The 19,058-nt window shown below is 43.2% G+C and overlaps 1 protein-coding gene across 1 annotated transcript in view; it reads left to right on the top strand.

Moving 5' to 3' along the window:
* Positions 1–19,058, top strand: part of igf2r (insulin-like growth factor 2 receptor) — a 36,335-nt gene that overhangs the window by 1,753 nt on the left and 15,524 nt on the right. Inside the window, exons 3-32 of the mRNA XM_035774859.2 lie at positions 4,959–5,083; positions 5,606–5,704; positions 6,262–6,394; positions 6,506–6,617; positions 6,809–6,914; positions 7,035–7,194; positions 7,397–7,592; positions 7,705–7,808; positions 7,965–8,129; positions 8,356–8,502; positions 8,698–8,847; positions 9,001–9,138; positions 9,252–9,402; positions 9,585–9,762; positions 9,911–10,026; positions 11,547–11,706; positions 12,010–12,186; positions 12,322–12,423; positions 12,745–12,846; positions 12,949–13,123; positions 13,296–13,469; positions 14,621–14,770; positions 15,082–15,257; positions 17,259–17,346; positions 17,467–17,676; positions 17,796–17,926; positions 18,031–18,134; positions 18,263–18,393; positions 18,583–18,779; positions 18,870–18,996. Of these exons, the coding sequence (XP_035630752.1) occupies positions 4,959–5,083; positions 5,606–5,704; positions 6,262–6,394; positions 6,506–6,617; positions 6,809–6,914; positions 7,035–7,194; positions 7,397–7,592; positions 7,705–7,808; positions 7,965–8,129; positions 8,356–8,502; positions 8,698–8,847; positions 9,001–9,138; positions 9,252–9,402; positions 9,585–9,762; positions 9,911–10,026; positions 11,547–11,706; positions 12,010–12,186; positions 12,322–12,423; positions 12,745–12,846; positions 12,949–13,123; positions 13,296–13,469; positions 14,621–14,770; positions 15,082–15,257; positions 17,259–17,346; positions 17,467–17,676; positions 17,796–17,926; positions 18,031–18,134; positions 18,263–18,393; positions 18,583–18,779; positions 18,870–18,996 (4,284 nt within the window). The remainder of the gene's footprint in view (positions 1–4,958; positions 5,084–5,605; positions 5,705–6,261; positions 6,395–6,505; positions 6,618–6,808; positions 6,915–7,034; positions 7,195–7,396; positions 7,593–7,704; positions 7,809–7,964; positions 8,130–8,355; positions 8,503–8,697; positions 8,848–9,000; positions 9,139–9,251; positions 9,403–9,584; positions 9,763–9,910; positions 10,027–11,546; positions 11,707–12,009; positions 12,187–12,321; positions 12,424–12,744; positions 12,847–12,948; positions 13,124–13,295; positions 13,470–14,620; positions 14,771–15,081; positions 15,258–17,258; positions 17,347–17,466; positions 17,677–17,795; positions 17,927–18,030; positions 18,135–18,262; positions 18,394–18,582; positions 18,780–18,869; positions 18,997–19,058) is intronic.

Here is a 19,058-nt window from a genome sequence, read left to right as displayed (position 1 = left end):
AAGTGCAACTGTAAACTGTTATCCATTACTGCATTCAGCTAATATAACTAATAATCATAAAACTAACCATACAAAACCGTGTAATAATATGAATGTTGTAACAAGGAAACATGCCGACAGAACTTATACTTGGATAATTAAATAAATGTTTAATCTCCTCTCAGAATAACTAATCAACTTGCTTTTAGGGTTAGGGTTTTGAGTAGGGATGTCCCAAGGACCCCAGATAGCACTAACCCTCTTCCCGTATAGTGTCCGCGATGGTACCAATAATGTTTTTGCAGGACACTTTCCATATGTCGGTTTGATTTGTAATCCATCATTTTTCTGGGTGGGTAACATGGGCCTGAATTTTGTAAAAGCCATCTCCTTTTTGGCAATGCAGTAAGCTGTGTTAATTTACATTTCTATCTCAATTGGCTCTGCCTGTTGACCAGCTTGGGCTGCTACCTGTTTCATGTCAAATACGGCTGCCTGGTAGTGTAGTTGCTCCCGCCAAAATTGGTCGCACTTTAAAGGACTGGCCCAAAGTTTAGTACAGGGCTCTGGCTCTGTCAGGAGGATGTGCTGATGGTTCATTAAGTGGGGTTGGCATCTGACGAGCTGCCCTGCTGACCAGGCAGAATGTTTTTCTGATGGAAAATAGATCACTGTAGGAGATGCTGCTGTCAGGACGCAGTAAGGGACAGCAGTAGCAACATGAGCACCTTGTCAGGGTCGGCCTTAAAGGCTTCCAGTCAGATGCCAGTCAAGTCATAATGTCCTTTGATTCAGTTTGTTTGTTTCAGTGATGTGTCGGTGTAGTGCTGTTCCACGAAGACACAATTTGTGATAAAGGACTAAGTATGCTTTAATGATTAAATGTCAAGAGTAAGGTCTGGTCAGTGAAACAAATTAAAAGGCAGGCTACCTTTTACTGGGAGTTTATCTGATCAGACTGTTCCTCAATGATGACAGAAGCTTGGCTTTTCCTGTACTATTTGTAATGAATGTCATAAAATCCTCAAACTGAAAACACCTTATCCTCAGCTTTTGCTGTAAACAGAGGAAGCACTGATATCAAACTAATTGAATCACACAGATTGGTACTTAGCTTTGCTTCACTTTAGTGCTGATGTTGCTAAGCATTTCAGAGAAGTGGTTTTGCTCTTTCAGCTATAAATCTTTGGTGGTTTACATTGACTTTTCTTTAAAGCTCAAATGAACCTTTATGAATGAATGTACATTTGTAAGAAGACCATGTCAGAGAACAGCGCTACTGGGCTAGACTATTCCAAAACATGATGACTATACTTCCCGGCCCGGGGCACTTGGTCATGACCTTCGCTCAGTGACAAATCAGTGTTACGTCACGCTCAGGAAGAAACAGTTGGGTCGTGTGACCTCATGATTAAATTCTACATGCGATAAATGCCTGCAGCTGGTATGACACCATGGTCTCAACTCGACAATCTCTCTGTGAGAGTAGGACAGGAAGGGGATCTAATGCTAATAACTACTGTAGCGACTAACCTGTCTTTTGTGTAGGAATAATCAGAGGTTAAAGGTGAACCCAAGCAGCTGCCTGTTCACATGATTGTGACTTCATGGAACACAGAAGCACTGATAAGCATAGAACATAGAAATCCTCTCGCACAGCTTTGCTCTGAATTCTACCAGGTTGCTTACATGCAGGCAATTGACCTTGCATAATATGTGTTGGAGTGGCCTTTTTCATTCATTATTTGGAAGCATTAAACTTTCCGGCTAAAATAATACATGTCATAAAAATCTTTGTTAAATATCCTGAATCAAAATGTATGCAAATAATACATTATCTGATGAAGTTGCTTAAGAAAGGGGTACGAGACAGGGATGTCCTCTCTCTCCCTTCTTGCACTGGCAATTGAACCACTTGCAGAAAGAATTAGACAGGACCCAAGCATAACAGGTATCAGTATTGGTAAGCATGAATATAAACTAAACTTATTTGCCAACAATCTCCTGATATACGTGACTAATATTGTCAAGTCAATGCCTCCCCTTGTTAAATCATTTTTGAAATAGTCTAAAATATCAGGATATAAAATGTATGCGATTAAAAAAATATATATTATAAGAAAACTAATTACTCATGACCTACAGCAATACTTTAAGTGGATCACAAAAAAATATTAAATACACAGGATTCTTAATAAGGGACAACAAACAACCAAATATATAACAATGAGTTTATCCCATTACTCAACAACACAAAAGCAGATCTAATTAAATGGAATAACCTCCCGATAAATCTTACAAGTAGAACAAATCTCTTTTAGAATGGAATGGCTCACAAAGTTGTATATTTATTACCTCATGAAGACATTCTTTAGAAAAGTATACTTTAACAAACTTCAAATGGGCAAATAAAACTCATACAATTAAATAGGAACGTTTTGCAAGTGGCTAAATCTGAGGGTGGTTTTAACCTTGCAGATTTTGAATTGTATCAAATTGCCACCCAAGGCTTTTACTTGTGATGTATTGTTAAATGCACTAAAGATTAACAATGGGTATGTGTTGATGATGCGCATGCTCATCCCCAGAATCTCTTCACGTGTAGATTATCAAAGAATGGAGCTAAGATAATTAACAACTTCACAGTTAACAACATGGAATATAATGAAACGGATTTTACAAGAACCAATATCACTCCCTAAAAACACACCCCTATGGAACAATCCTTGGATAGCTTTTATGAATTTACCGATAAATTGGCCCACGTGGAAAACTAAAGGCATAGAAACCGTCAATGACATGGTAATAGGTAATACAATTTAAAGCTTCAATATTCAACTTTTTGGGCAGCTTGACCAAATTCACACAGAAATGTGAGTTATTGATCTGTCGTTGTAATTGTAGCAACTCTAAAAAGCAGTATATATGTTCTATGTGCGCTATTTCTATGCTTCCCCTTCTTGTGTTTCGTTTTTTGCGTCTTTTACTTTCGGTTTTGAACACAAGCTATATTTCACAGCAGTTTAGAGCGTACAATGATTCTCTACACTATGCATGCTGGTTTTGTGGCAAACTGTTATAATTTTAGCAACCAGGAAATGGTGGAGCAATTTCTGCATAGTGCACCTATAAATGTTGTAAATCATGATTTTGGCCTGAAAGCTTTTGGACATCAGAGCAATGTTGAGGAAATCCTATTTGGCTCCGATAAAGCTACTCGTATCATACGTAAGATAAACAAAACCTTTCAGAGAGCCTATCCAACTGACAATTTCTTATAAAAAAAACAATATATAAACTATTGGAATCAAGACTTAAAAATAGGCACAAAATGGAGGGGGTGTTGGAACATAACTAATTAAATTACAGTCAACGAAAATGTACTCTTAATCCAGTATAACTAATGTATAGAATGTATTATACAAATTCTACAGCACAACGGCAGAGTCATGTCTTAAGTGTAAAACTAACAATGACTCAATAATTCATGCCTTCTGGAAGTGCTATAAAGTCTAAAAGTTATGGGTGGAGTTAGAACGTTGGCTGTCAGAAGTTTTACAATGCAAGTTTACTTTTAATCCCTCTAACTGCATATTTTAAGACATGGCATATGAGGGTGCAGTGAGATACCCAATGGGGTAGACCATACTTTTCTCGTCAAGGATTTTGAAAAAAATTCTACTTAAAAAAACTGGGAATCAAATTATCCCTCATCACTACAACAGTGGATTAATCAAATTTAGTTGTATTTAAATATTGAAAATTGTGGGCTACGGAGGAAAATAGAACAATGCAATTTAAAGGAGAGCGAGTGCTACAACTACTGGAAAGTTCCAAAGGGAAGGATGAGAGAGTGTGGTTGTGAGATACGTGATGTGTATGCTTGCGGAGGGAACATGTGGGGTTTGAGCAGGTGTGATGTCATTGATTTTAGTTTAAATTTGTGTGCGTCTGTTCAATGTCTTTTGTTGATGTATGGTTTTTATGGTTTGAGGAAAAAAATATAAATAAAATTGAACAAAAAAATAATCTAGGTCACCTCTAGTAATTTATGTTACTGGGTCAGCTGAGTAGCAAATTGTCAGCTCCAGGCTCTGCTGAGTAGCTTTCGTTTATGACACGGCAGATATCTGATGATATATATGAGCGATAAAGTATGGTACAGCGAGCAGTAAGGGGATTGCAATGGAATGTGTGAGTGTGACCGTGTTCAATAGCACAGAGGTGGATACAGTCACTGCAATCAAATTACAGTACAATCAATAAAAGCTAATAGCGGTGTCTGTTTATTCAGTACTATCTGGGACAAGCGGTAGAACATGTTTAAATAGACTAGCCATGGTTACCTACAGCTTTGTAGTTGGTGCTGCACCCTAAACCTCATCACCTATCTCTGAGAAGGAAATTTTCTGCCGTGAAAAGCAGTTAGTCCTTGCTGTATTCTGCCCCTGGGAAACAGAAAGTCCAGCCAATGTGGTTAGAGGGGAATAACTGGTTAGAACTGGTCATAAAGTTTGTTTTCTCTGCTCTGTTCTCTCTCCAGTTGGAGTTTAACTGTATGTATGGAGCCTGCCCAGGGGCTGGGCTGTTGGCAGACCAGACAGAGATAGGCAGTGTTGTCCAATGGGTCATATTCCCATGCTGTTTATCTCTCTGGGCTGTACACAGCCAGACAGCTCAGCAGAAAAAAATTCCTCGACTACTTAACCTCCCTGACCCTGTGCCGTAATGCTTTGACCCCACCACTGTAGGGACTGTGGGAGTTGGTGGAGGCTTCAGATTCAGTTGAAATCTGTATTAATCATCCGCTAGAAACCACTGGGAAAGTTCTGGGTTTTGGTGAACTGTTTGTTTTGTAGGTAGTGCAGTGTTCAGTATAGCCTACTGAAATAAATCCTTAAACAATTGTATTACATATTTTAGCGTTTGCATGTTTTTAAAGAGGCATGCGTTTCTCACTCATCCACTTCTATTTCCAGGTGATCTGTCCTTGAAGAAGGCGACTGAGAGCAGCGTGATAGATTTCAACAGCACTGAGAAGTGCCCAGGCAGTAGTGGGACTAATGTCCAGAGCAGCATCAGTTTCCAGTGTGGGAAGACCATGGTAAAGTCACCCAGTCGCACCTGTCATTACAAATGAAGAGTAGTCGTGGAAATGATACGTATTGAAGGCTGCTTATGACTTTCCTGTCAGATCACACTTGTGGGTTTAGTTTGAGAAGGATTTTACTGCAAAGCATGTCTGTTCTTTGTCAGTCTGGTGGTGAAATGAAACTACAAATACTGTGGTGGTCTCTTTTATTGAACAAGTTCTCTTTAGAAACAGAAGCGTGAATGAAACATGATATTAAATAGCATACAGTGATGTAATATCTTTAGAATGAATACCTGGCCTGCCTATTGATAAGCAGTGCTGTGTAACCATGTGATTGCAGTATTGACAGTGATCATAGCTGGAATGGTAGCTTTGCAACAGAACACAAACAGTTATCATGGTAGCCCAGTTCCTCTAGTAGTGACTTCCTTGTATGTCATCACATGTATTGTAGCGGAGAGGAGATGAAACTAACTGTCATGTCATGTTATATGTCAACTAAAACTGTGTTTGCTCTTATCCCCCCCTCAGGGAACACCAGAGTTTGTAACTGTGGCCCAGTGTGTTCATTACTTTGAATGGAGAACATATGCAGCCTGCAAAAATAATAAATACAAGCCCGATAAAGAGGTATGTCTGAATAGTGAAGTGCAGCGGACACAACTGTGTGTGTGTGTGTGTGTGTGTGTGTGTGTGTGTGTGTGTGTGTGTGTCACCTCTTAGTGGTTTGTATGCAGGCACGCGCGTGTGGCAGTGTGTGAGGCCACAGTGGTCTCCATGTGTGGGGGGAGGTGAGTGTGACTGGCACATTCTCCACTGTGGAGAAGTCCCTCGCTGTCTCTTGTGTATTTTTATTTATTATTGAACCTTTATTTAACTAGGCAAGTCAGTTAAGAACACATTCTTATTTACAATGACAGCCTAGGTTAACAATGGGTTAACTGCCTTGTTCAGGGGAAGAACGACATATTTTTATATTTTTATAAACCTTGTCAGTTCGTGGATTCGATCTAGCAACCTTTCGGTTACTGGCCCAACGCTCTAACCAGTAGGCTACCTGTAGAGAGAAAAAAAATAATAAAGAAATGTGTTTAAATTTAAATATCAACTCATTCCACTATTATGTGCCGAAACACACTGAAACTCTTCCTGTCATGTTGTAATTCTACCTTTTTAACTCTGTCTAGGTCCCCTGCTATGTCTTTGACACGGATGGGAAAAAGCATGATCTGAACCCACTCATCAAACTCACAGATGGTTACCTGGTGGATGACTCCGATGATGAAGTTCACTTTTATATTAACATATGCAGAAGCCTCAGTACGTTTCTTTAATAGTAGTAATTATCTTATGATTAGTTGAAGATGTTTGTGCCAGTGGTTTTTCTTATTGCTTCGTATTGTGGCAAAAATGGCTCTGCTTCCTCCCCAGACCGTCCAGGGAGCCTCTGCTCCGCGGGCTCTGCTGCCTGCCTGACCACCAGCAAGGGCTCCTTCAGCATGGGCCTACCCACCACCCAGCTAGAGCTGGAATCCAGTGACAGGTATAGCCATGCTAAAGCTAACTTGTCCACGCACAAAGACCATGCTAACCGCTAGCTAGCATCTTCTGTCTCTAGCGTACCTCAAGCTTGATAATTGCTGTGCGACCTTCATGCTGACCGGTTATCGACCGGCCCCAGAGCTGCGTTGCCTTTCTGAATGGCTGATTTCTCTCGTTTTCTCACCGTGCCAGATTGAGGCTGCGATACGAGGAAGCCCCGGACAGCACGCCGGACTTCTGCAGCGGCCACACCCCTGCTGTCACCATCACCTTCATCTGCCCCTCACGCAGGCAGGAGGTAAGAGAGACCTGGGTGTCTGACCCGTGGGATCATCCATTGATCAAACCATACTATGCATCATACTACAGAATTAACACATAGAATAGTCATTGTCATTACTTTACCTTGTCATTACAGGGTACTGACCCCAAGATGACAGCCAAGTCCAACTGCAGGTATGAGGTAGAGTGGGTGACGGAGTATGCTTGCCACAGAGACTACCTAGAGAGTCACAACTGCACCCTGACCAGCAAGCAGCACGACATCAACATAGACCTCACCCACCTCACCCTTGGCTGTGAGTCCGCCCAGCCCCACACACAGGCTTTGCGAAACATTTGACAACGCAATGCAATGCTATGCATAATCATGTGACCTTTCTAATTCTCACTGACTCTGGCTAATTCAATTCACAGTTGAAGCCAGTTCCTCTAACAGTGAATGATAACGTGTTGAGATACACGTAACTAATATCATTGTGTCATGTTCTGTGTGTGTAGCTACAGACGACCCCTATATGGCTGAGGCCAAGAGCAGCGATGGGAAGGACAACTATTTCTACTACCTGAATGTGTGCGGAGAAATCAAGGCAGGAGAGTGCGGTGGCGACCCGCACTATGTGTCCGCTTGCCAAGTCAAAGCAACGGGAGATCAAAGCAGAAAGATAGCTGGGAGATACCACAATCAAACACTAAGGTTGTTTTAATAGGAATACATATTTCCTCTTCATCTCTCGCCATCTCCGCTTGTCTCTCCTTCTCTTTGTAATTTGGAACATTACTCAACGTTTTGTTTCGCTCTATCCCAGGTACTCGGATGGCGACCTGACACTGATCTATCCAGATGGGAGCAGGTGCAGCTCTGGCTTTCAGCGCATGACCATCATTAACTTTGAGTGCAACAAAACAGCGGGTGAGCATAACCCATAGCATGCCTAAGGAGAAAACAAGGCCCTTTTTTTTTTTTTAAATGAACAATACTTTCTTCCGTAAAGGTCACTCGCCTAAGTCTTATCCATCACATTCTCATTATTCCTCTTCCTCATTTCCTCATTTGTGTGATTCACAGGAAACGACGGCAGAGGCTCGCCTGTGTTCGCTGGTGAAACAGACTGCACCTATTACTTTGACTGGCAGACGGCTTCCGCCTGTGTCGAGGAGGAGGAGGAGGATCTACTCTGCAGGGTCAGCCAGTATAAACACTATGACCTGTCCCCCTTAACACGCTACCCTGGTAAGATGGAGTCCTGGTTAATCTCTATTCACAGAGAGATGTTGCATGGGGCTGTAGCAGACATAGTACTGAAACATTGTGTTGAACATCATTATTTATCAATGTAAATGCCCAGGACCTGACTTCCAATTTTACACTTGAAGTGAAAGTGATCCGAGCCCTAACACATTTAAATATGGAGGTTAAACCACGTAACATTCTGTTGGTGGTGTTATCTGTCTTTCAGAGTCTGAGTCGGCCCAGAACTGGGAGGCTGTGGACGCCAACGCCTCCGAGTCAGACAAAATGCGCTTCTACGTCAACGTGTGTCACAAAGTCCTCCAGCAGGGGGCCACCAGTACATGCCCTGAGGACGCTGCCATCTGCGCCGTGGGTAAGTCTGGAGAAGATCTGGGTCTGTTTTCATAAAGCATCTCAGAGTTGGAGTGCTGATCTAGGATCAGTTTAGCCATTTAAATGATGAAAGAACAGGGGGACCCTGAGACGCTAATCTATACACAGCGTTCCCTCAAATCTGAGAAACAAATATATTTGTTGTCCTTAACATGTATTCAATCCTCTCTTTTAGGAAAAGGCAATGTTATCAGCTTGGGCAAATTCCTCACCTCCCCGACAAAAAGAAATGACAGCAACGACATACGCCTGGTCTACACAGAGGGAGATGAATGTAGGAAGAACATGAAAGTGAAGAGCATCATGATTCTGAAATGCAAGCCAGGTGAGTGTTAGATAGACTTGTAAGTTAGCTGCAGAGTTGAAGGTGAACAAGGAAGTGCCTGAAAGTGGAGCTAGTGTTCAGTCTACTTGTTCAACTCCTCCTAACTTTCTTTGTGTGCCCCCCCACCAACCCTCCTCCTGTCCTCCTATCCAGGTGATCTAGAGAGTGCTCCCATCATGCGGCACATGTCCAGTGATGGCTGTGTGTATGAGTTTGAGTGGTACACGGCTGCAGCCTGTGTTATGTCCAGGACAGTCGGGGACAACTGCAAGGTGGAAGACCCCCAAGCTGGTAGGTCATACGGACCCACTGGACCCAGATGCCTACCAGCGATGGTGATATGATACACTATTGGCTGTTTAATGCAATAATACTTCTCACTCTCTTTTGTCTTCTCTCTACAGGATTCTCATTTGATCTGTCCCCCTTGTCTAAACCTGGAGGAGGCTTTTACAATATGTCCAATGGAGATTATGACTACTTCATTAACGTCTGTGGCTCTGTCACTGCAGCCAAATGCCCTCTGAAAGCCGGGGCCTGTCAGGTGGACCAGAGGCATGTTTTATCATACTAAATAAATCCTTATGAATATAGAGGAGGTGGACATGCCCACTAACAGTAGTAGGAAAAGCTTGTATCTGGGCTTTGTAAATGTGCTTTAGAGTTCTGACAAATGTTTGAAGTGGACTGAATGTTTTAGCTTCTGTTCTTCTGTTTGGTGTGTCTGTCTGCTACAGTGGCTCTAACTCATGGAGCCTGGGGGAGTTTAACTCTCAGCTGTCCTACTATGACGGGATGATCAAGCTGTCCTACAGCAACGGCTCTCGGTACAACAACGTGCAGCACACACTGCGCTCCACCATGATCTCATTCCTCTGTGACCGAGAGGCCGGCGCCGGCAAGCCTGAGTTCCAGGTACTGATTGTGTCCTGTCATGTGCTGCTGACAGAGCTCATCCAATCTCTAATAAGTAGCTCCTCGTATGGTTCACTTATGCGGTGATTAAACTGTAAAATCATTTACCATGAATATACCACTTTCATAAACATATTGATCCTCTCAGGTTGAGGACAAGTACACCTATAACTTCAGGTGGTATACATCCTACGCCTGCCCAGAGAGGCCACATGAGTGTGTGGTGACAGACCCCAACACACTGGATCAGTATGACCTGTCCAGGTGAGACCCCTGCACAAGGATATGTTATGACTAGAGCCGGGAATCTTCCCGAACCATAAAGCTTGATCTGGAAAAACTCCAGGTATAGACAGTAACCACGTTGACATGCACACTAATATCCCGTTATTATTCGGGTTACTCAAGTATTCTGTTTTTGAGTTGATGCATATAATCATCATATCCCATTTACAGTAACCTAAAAAAGCTTGTATCCTGGTTATGATAAACCTGGATAAGATGCCTGGGATATGCTATCTTAAACGAGATACTGTGGCATGTTAACATCTTGTTTTTTGCCGTCTGAACAGGCTCTGTTTTGCGTAGTGTGGGTGTTGTGTGATGTTTTAATCTGATTGTCAAACAAATAACTTAAAAGTAGGCTACTTGCGCAGTTACTGCATATCCACCATAATAATATACTTTTCTGATACTCCGTACTGGACCGTACAGCCTACTGGCTACTTTTCCCCCTGGATTTAGGAACGTTTCTGCTTATAATTTCCAACATTTGGTAGGCCATATTATGTTTTCCTACTTTTGGTAGGCCATTTGTTTGTCAACTATACTGCCCTACCAAGCAAAAAGGCAGTAACTACTCATTTGGTCAAAAATTTGTTAGTAATTTTTGCTACATTAAATACATGCTTAATCACGTGGCCAAGTATCCTGCCTCGTATTGTGTTTGGGAGAAAATGGGGGTTATGTTAACAGTAACTGCATAAAGTGAATGTGAAACCAAGGTAAATAAAAGCCATTTTTCTTAGTTCCCCACTATGAGCAGTTACTGCCTTTTTGCTTGGTAGGGCAGTATAGTTTGTTAGATATATGCAGCTTCTCTTCTGTCATAACTTGTTCCCCCAGAAGACTAAAGAAAGATGTGTTCACCAGAATAACGTTTTACATTGAAAAAATGAATATATTCGTGATCTAGTTGACACGGGTCTGTTTCATTTAGGGAATGCAACAACTCCAAAACAGATTGTTTTGTTGTGCAAAAGATTGTTCCTGTGCAAAATGTCCAAATGTCAACAGTTTGACCGGTTTTATGGAAATGAAAAGTTGAGAAAACGAAACACTTTACTGATAACCTGAAGTCTTATCTTGGCTGCATATTTTATGTGTTTTGAAATACTGTCTGCTTGCATAAGTGTCAAAGATAACGTTATATGTGCATTCACATTCTCTCCACTCCTGTTCCCTGAAATATTTCAGTTACTGTTCTATTTAATCAATATGAACTTAAATGAGGAACATTCTGTTTATTCATGAATACAGGGATACTAGTGAGTGGGATATCAAAGGTGCATGTAAACCGCTTATCCCGAATAAGACCTTATGCGGGATATGAGTTACTATTCGGAATACTGTGTGCATGTAAACGTGGTCAATGACTACGGCTTAGAATTTTTACTGGTCAGGTCATGAAAAACTCCCAGTCCTAGTTAAGTCCGTAGAAGGCAGACATTAAGCAATATTTGAGGAATAATGTGTGTAACCCTCCCCTCTGTCCTCTCTCCCAGTCTCTCCCGGTCTAGTGGAGGGAGGAACTGGCAGGCCATGGATCTGTCTGACCCTAACAACCTGAGGAAGTACTACATCAACGTGTGTCGTCCTCTGAACGCCGTGCAGGGCTGTGACCGCCAAGCCTCTGTCTGCCAGATGAAATACCAGCCTCAGCAGGTTAGTGTCAGAGCTGTGGGATATCCTGTAGGATGAGTTTCACACACTAGGATGTGTGCTAAACACTGTTTGGGTCATGGAACGTCAGTTTCACAATTTCTGACAATAGCTCCTTAATAAACAGTATTTAAAAAGTTCAGAGACTATTCTTAAAAAATTATTACAATTTTAGTTGTTGATATAAATTGAAGGTAAGGTTGGTAGTATCCTTCTTCTGGTTCTTGTAGCCATCCACTGTGGGTCTGTCTTAGTACTGGACTGTAGCTCGATGTGACTGGACTTTCTCTGTGTTGTTGTCATCAGGGCATTCTGTCTGAAACGGTGTCTGTCAGTAATATGGGCCTGGCTAAGAGAGGTCCAGTGATCGAGGAGAAGGATCGCCTGCTGCTGGAGTACTCAGACGGCTCCGAGTGCATCTCAGACGGCCTGAAGCTCACCTACACCACACGTATCCACATGGTCTGCTCCAGAGGATTTGTGGTAAGTGGAATGGCATATATTTTTTTTTTAGGGCCCTGTGTCAAAAAGAAATCAGATTTAGCTGAATCTTTTATGTCATTATGTCTGCCTAGGATTGTAACACTGCGATGTGCCTATCTTTTTCTGTATTTGCAGTCGTCCGGCCCTCGTTTCCTCAATTATGGGAACTGTACTGCCAACTTCATGTGGGAGACCGGGGCAGCTTGTGCCATCAGTACTGCTGATGACGAGAACATGGTGAGCTGTTACATTCCACATCAACTGGATGCATTATAGTGTTTGTCATGATGTCTAACCTAACATAGCAGGTGTAAAATAAATGCCTGAGTGGGGTTTCTTTCTAGTAACTTTCGGGGGAGGTTCTCTTCACTGTTCAACCAATCCAGTAAATGTGGAGGAGTTAAGATGGAGTTTCGCTTTGTTACGGCCAAAAGCGGAAGTTGCGTCACAGGCTCTCTTTCCATTTCCCCTGAAATGGGCGCATGATGTCTGTAAAGACCTGTTAGATTGGCCGAGGTCTCATCAATCATTTTTCTTGATCGTTCTGTTGTATGGCAGACCTGCTCTGTGAGGGATCCCAACACTGGCTTTGAGTTCAATCTGCTTCCTCTGGCCTCCAAGACTGGCTACAAGGCTGAAGGCAATGGGAAAACCTTTGTGGTAAGTCACAGTCAAGCACTCTCAGTGTTGTGGCCTCGGGTAATAGCAGAAATTGTGAATAATGTGCATTTTCCAATCCATTTCCCCGGGCTTTCCCCCCAGGTGAATATCTGTGGCGAGGTGGCAGAGTGTGGGAAGGACCAGGGGAAGCCTGTAGCTGGCTGTGAGCTGGACAATGGCCTGGTTGTTGGTCCTGTGGGAGTGGAGAGATCTCTACAGTACTCTACTGATGGCCTGCTCACACTCACATACAAAGGAGACATGAACAAGCCTACAGGTACATTCAATGGATCCAACCATCATCACTCACTAAGGGCTAACCCTGGTGGCTCCATTAGCATTGCTGGAATATGGAAGTCTGAACGAAATGCATGTTGTGACACTAAAGTCAGGTTATGAATGTTTTAGTCTGAGCACTAACTTGTTTCCTCCCTCTCCCCCCCCCCCAGGCACCAGGGACACCTTCACCATTAGTTTTGTTTGTGACCAGGACGCCCACCTCGGCACTCTGAAACTGGTCCGAGAGGAGCTCAGCTCGTCCACACTCGTCACACACGATGTCTTATTTGAGTTTTCCACAGCCCTGGCATGCATCCCTGCCCCTGTGGACTGTCGTGTCACTGGTAGGAACAAAACTGTTAAGGCAGCAGTTCCCAAACTAGGGGTCGCAAACCCATGTGGGGTCCAAAAAACATATTTTGTATAAGAAAATGCATCTCAAAATCATTGTAATGTGGTTAACCTTCAAAATCTAAGATTTGTTTTTGTATTGAAATCTAAAATATACAATTCCACCATAGAGAGCCCTTAGATGGTGGGAAAAGGCCGCAACTTGACCGATGAATCATTCCGATTCAAGCGCAAAGTCAAGTGGGGTCTCTCAAGCTGTCATGTGACCGACTGCTGCAGACAATGGTTTCACGGGTCACTACAGAGGACTTTTGGTTCCTGACTCAAAGGGAATAATACCCTGCCTCCTCCCACAGAGCGTTAAAACCCATGGTACCCTTCGCCAGCTCATATCTGTGTGAAGCTGGATTCAGATCTACGGTCTGCATTAAAACCAAGTATCAATTCAGTTTGGATGTGACAGCAGAGATGCGGTGCGCACTGTTGACCACGCCCCCTGACTTTGAGAAGCTCTGACGCGACATGCATCAAGCACACCCATCTCATTAGTGGTGGTAAGATAGTGGTGCTTTCAAGACATCTAGGTCAAATCATGACCTCAGTGATCTTCAGGTCAGAACTTTAGAAAAAGGCACGAGTTCCCGAGTTGGAATTCCGAGTTCCATGACCGTTCAAAACGATATTTCCCAGCCGGAGCTTGTTTTTTACGAGTTGTCTTGAATGCTCGGAAGTCTGAGATTTCCTAGTTCCCAGTTGTTTTGAACGCGGCATTAGAGACATGTTAGACTAATTAGCAATTGACTGTCATAGCCCCACATTAAATGTACTGTATGTGATAGTGAGGTGAGAAGACAATCAGAAATACTGTTATAATTTTTAGCAATTGACTACCCAAATAAAAAAGTGAACATGGGCTGTTAGTGACATATTTCTTTCACGTGGTTGGGATCGTTTGAATTTTGAGAACCCCTGTATTAATCTCTTCAAAACGGTATCGATGTCTTCAGTATGGCTCTAACGTGGCATATCATTTTATTCACTTTAGAAAAGTCTGGTCATACAAATGGGACTTCACATTCATTGAAAGATATTGTTCAGCTTCTCATCCTGGATTCACAGAGTGATTGTTGTTCTACTCTTTCAGATTCCCACGGTAACGTGTATGACCTGAGTCACCTGAGCAGGGACAGTGACGACAGTCCCTGGGTGGCCATCGACACGTCTGAGCAGGCCAAGAATCGCCGCTTCTTCATCAACGTGTGTAAACCTCTGCCCCCAGTCCAGGGATGCCCCGGTGAGTCGCATGCAATTAGCCTATGTGAAGGCCAGGCAATGAGTCATCGCTTGGCCTTTAAGAGGATAAAAAGGGTGCTGTTCCATCCGTCAATCGGTATTAATTGATGTTCAGCTTTTGCGTTTGACTACATGCATGTGTACAGTATAGAAGAGTGTTTAAGTGTTTCAGTCAGACTGTATACGAACAGATGAGTGTCTTGTCTTTTTATACGTTTGTACCACGAAGGAGTCGATTAGTTTGTCTCTCCGTGTGTGAGGTATTGTCCGTGTTAATGCCGTCCTTTGCTAACTGTCCTCCTCCGTCTGCAGATGTTCTCCTGGGTGCATGTGGTACCTTGGAGGGTAAAGGTGTGAACCTGGGCTACATCCAGTCCAGCCCCCAGGTGGCCTCTGACGGCTCCATCAGCATCGTCTACCTCAACGGGGACCGCTGTGACAAAGGCCACCACTCCACACGTCTCATCTTCCAGTGTGACGACAACCCTGTGAGTGACCTACACTTGCTCTCTATGGGAATGCTCTTCCATGTTATGGCCGTCGAGTGGCAAGAATCTGTTTGAAATGTTACTTATCGATGTTGCTGATCCCATTTACCATATATGTTCCTTCCTAATCCCTACAGTACCAGTCAAAAGTTTGAACACTGTTTAATACCCAATTAAATTAATACACTCAGCCCATTTCTAAGGATTTGTAAGAAACTTATTTGCATAAAATGGGCGGAGACCAGTCTCAAAATCGAGCACTAGCGTTTATTCTCGAGAGTACTGAACATGATACGTGATACAAAAGGTTATAAACTGAAAATAACGTCATTCGTTTTCGAACTGTCCCGTCTCTCCTCCACTCCGGTACAATGGCAGTATAGTTCTCAAGCCTTCCTACATCGTCTCCCACCAATATAGATAATTTATGACCAAGCCAAGGTCTTCCTGTGTAGATAAGCATTCTAGCCTGTCTGACGATAAGTTAATTAGTTTCTACCAAGGAACAGACAGTCATTGTTCTAATTCTTGATTATAATTACACACATTATATTCAGTACTAGGATTAAAATTCATACATCTATACTGTAACATAATACTATCCGGATTAGTCAGTCCTGATTGAAATGTGTACATAATTAGTCATTATTGATTTTTTTTAAATCATAAACTATGAATTAACACATGGAATCATGTAGTAACCAAATAAGTGTTAAACCAATCAAAATATATTTGCCTTGATGACAGCTTTGCACACTCTTGGCATTCTCTCAAAGGAGTTCCCATTATGCTGAGCACTTGTTGGCTTTATGCTGAGCACTTGTTGTCTGCTTTTCCTTCACTCTGCAGTCCAACTCATCCCAAACCATATCAATTGGGTTGAGGTCTGGTGAATGTGGAGACCAGGTTGTCTGATGCAGCACTCCATCATTCTCCTTGGTCAAATAGCCCTTACACAGCCTGAAGGTGTGTTGGGTCATTGTCCTGGTGAAAAGCAAATGATAGTCCCACTAAGCGCAAAGCAGATGGGATGGCGTACCACTGCAGAATGCTATGGTAGCCATGCTGGTTAAGTGCCTTGAATTATAAATAAATCACTGATAGTGTCACCAGCAAAGCACCCCCACACCATCACACCACTTCCTCCATGCTTCACGGTAGGGAACCACACAAGCGGAGATCATCCATTCACCTACAGTACTCTGCGTCTCACAAAGACACAGAGGTTGGAACCAACATTCTAAAATTTGGAATCATCAGACCAAAAGACAGATTTCTACCGGTCTAATGTCCATTGCTCGTGCTTCTTGGCCAAAGTAAGTCTCTTATTCTCATTGGTGTTCTTTAGTAGTGGTTTCTTTGCAGCAATTTGACCACAAAGGCCTGATTTCACGCAGACTCCTCAGAACAGTTGATGTTGAGATATGTCTGTTACTTGAACTCTGTGAAGCATTTATTTGGGCTGCATTTTCTGAAGCTGGTAACTCTAATGAACTTATCCTCTGCAGCAGAGAACTCTGGGTCTTCCTTTCCTGCGGAGGTCCTCATGAGAGCCAGTTTCATCATAGTGCTTGATGGTTTTTGCGACTGCACTTGAAGAAACTTTCAAAGTTCTTGAAATGTTCTGGATTGACTGACCATGTCTTAAAGTAATGATGGACTGTCGTTTCTCTTTGCTTATTTGAGCTGTTCTTGCCATAATATGGGCATGGTCTTTTTTCCAAATAGGGCTATCTTCTGTATACCACCCCAACTTTGTCACAACACAACTGATTGGCTCAAACGCATTAAGAAGGAAAGAAATTCCACAAAAAAAAACTTATTTAAAAAATGTTGGTTACCACATGATTCCATATGTGTTATTTCATAGTGTTGATGTCTTCACTATTATTCTACAATGTCGAAAATAGTAAAAATAAAGAAAAACCCTTAAATGAGTAGGTGTGTCCAAACTTTTATCTGGTACGGTATATTTTTCATGGTTGGTTCATTTACCAACAGGGCTCTCCTGTATTTGACCGTCAAGACGGCTGTGAGTATGTGTTCATCTGGAGAACCTCCGAGGCGTGTCCTCTCACCAGTGCTCAGGGTAGGTTTTGGAGGAGGAGGCTGCCATGTTTAGTGTCCTGGCTCTGGCTAAGACTGGTACTTTTCTCCACCAGTGTCATCATCGTGCTTAAGGTAACTCTCCTCTCCCTGACTCCTGCAGGTGAAAACTGTAAAGTCAAGGACCCCAGAAGTGGCTACATGTTTGACATGAGTTCCCTGTCAGGGAAGGACTACATGGTGAAGAGTGGCCAGTACCAATACCACTTCTCTGTCTGCGGGGGGCTTAAGAGAGGGATCTGCACACACAAAGACACAGGAAGTGACCAGGTGTCAGCCTGTCAGGTGAAAGACAGCACCCACAGAATCGCTGGTATGTAAATCTGTCCAGAAATATCTTGAGTTGGTTCAACTCCTTTATAAAGCGTTGATGTTCTTTTGGTAGTAATTGATAACACCTCTGAGAAACGGCTGGTTGATTACTCATCACAGGATTGGCCTCACAGACTCTGAGCTATGTTGGAGATCAGATCGTCCTCAACTACACTGGTGGGGAGACATGCCACAAGATCTACCAGAGATCCACAGAGATCTACTTCTCCTGTCATCCTAAAATGAACCCTGTGAGTCGAAGTGAAGCTACAGAGCAAACGTGTAATATGACATCTATGCTCGTCCCAAAGTGAATGTGGGAGTTACTGGGTTGTTGTGGTGTTTCTGCCTGTAGGGGGTGCCAGAGTTCATCAAGGAGACTGCGGAGTGCACCTACCTGTTTACCTGGCGTACTGCTCTCGCCTGTATCCCAGTCAAGACTACCAGCTGCTCCTACCAGTATGGATAGTCCTATTCCATTCTCGGAGCTCTCTTCCCAACACAACCTCCTCTTCCTCCCAGACAATGACTAGTTCCCCCTTTGTCAGTTATTTCCGACTGACTGTTCGGTATTTTTCCCCACACAGAGATTCTAATGGGAACTCGTACGACCTCTCTTCTCTGGCCCTGGACTCCAGAAACTGGGTGGTGGAGCCCAGCACTGGGAAGCAGGAGCGCTACTACATCAACGTCTGCAAGTCTCTGGTGCAACAAGGGGGTAAGTGCCTATCCTCAACACCAGCATCTGTTATATGAAGGACACTGGTGGTTCCTGTGTAGCTTTAATTGACCCATTTGTGTGAACAAACATCAACCTTCTCGTAAAGTCTTCAGTTTGAATGTGGTGCAATTATGCTCGCCTTCTGAACCATGGGATACATATTTCTTTCCTCTCGTCATGTTGTAGGCTCCTGGAAGTGTCCGTCCAACGCAGCGTCCTGTCTGAAGAGCGGGGAACACTATGTGAGTCTGGGAGAGGCCGAGTCGGCGCCACAGTGGGACCAGAACATCCTGGTACTCAAGTACACCAACGGAGAGATGTGTCCCGGTGGACAGAGGAATAAGAGTACCATTGTCCGCTTCAAATGTGACCGGGACAAAGTGGTAAGGGATCATAGACATCACACACAGACACACACACACACGTAACACAGGCTGAGTAGACTGAACATGTTTCTCCCGTCCCTGCCCCAGGACTCGAGGCCTACGCTGATAACGGCCATAGAGGAGTGTGTCTACACCTTTGTGTGGTTCACTGCAGCCGCCTGCCCCCTCAACAGCACCCAGCACGGAGACTGCAGAGTCACCAATCCAGTCACCGGTTAGTCACACTGCCTGTACTAGGCCATGTTACCATTCTGAAAAGGTATTTGTATTAAGTAT

The sequence above is a fragment of the Oncorhynchus keta genome, chromosome 8 (assembly GCF_023373465.1).
Source record: "Oncorhynchus keta strain PuntledgeMale-10-30-2019 chromosome 8, Oket_V2, whole genome shotgun sequence".
Taxonomy (NCBI): domain Eukaryota; kingdom Metazoa; phylum Chordata; class Actinopteri; order Salmoniformes; family Salmonidae; genus Oncorhynchus; species Oncorhynchus keta.
Note: the sequence above shows the minus strand (reverse complement) of the source record. Positions and strands in the feature narration are given on the sequence as shown.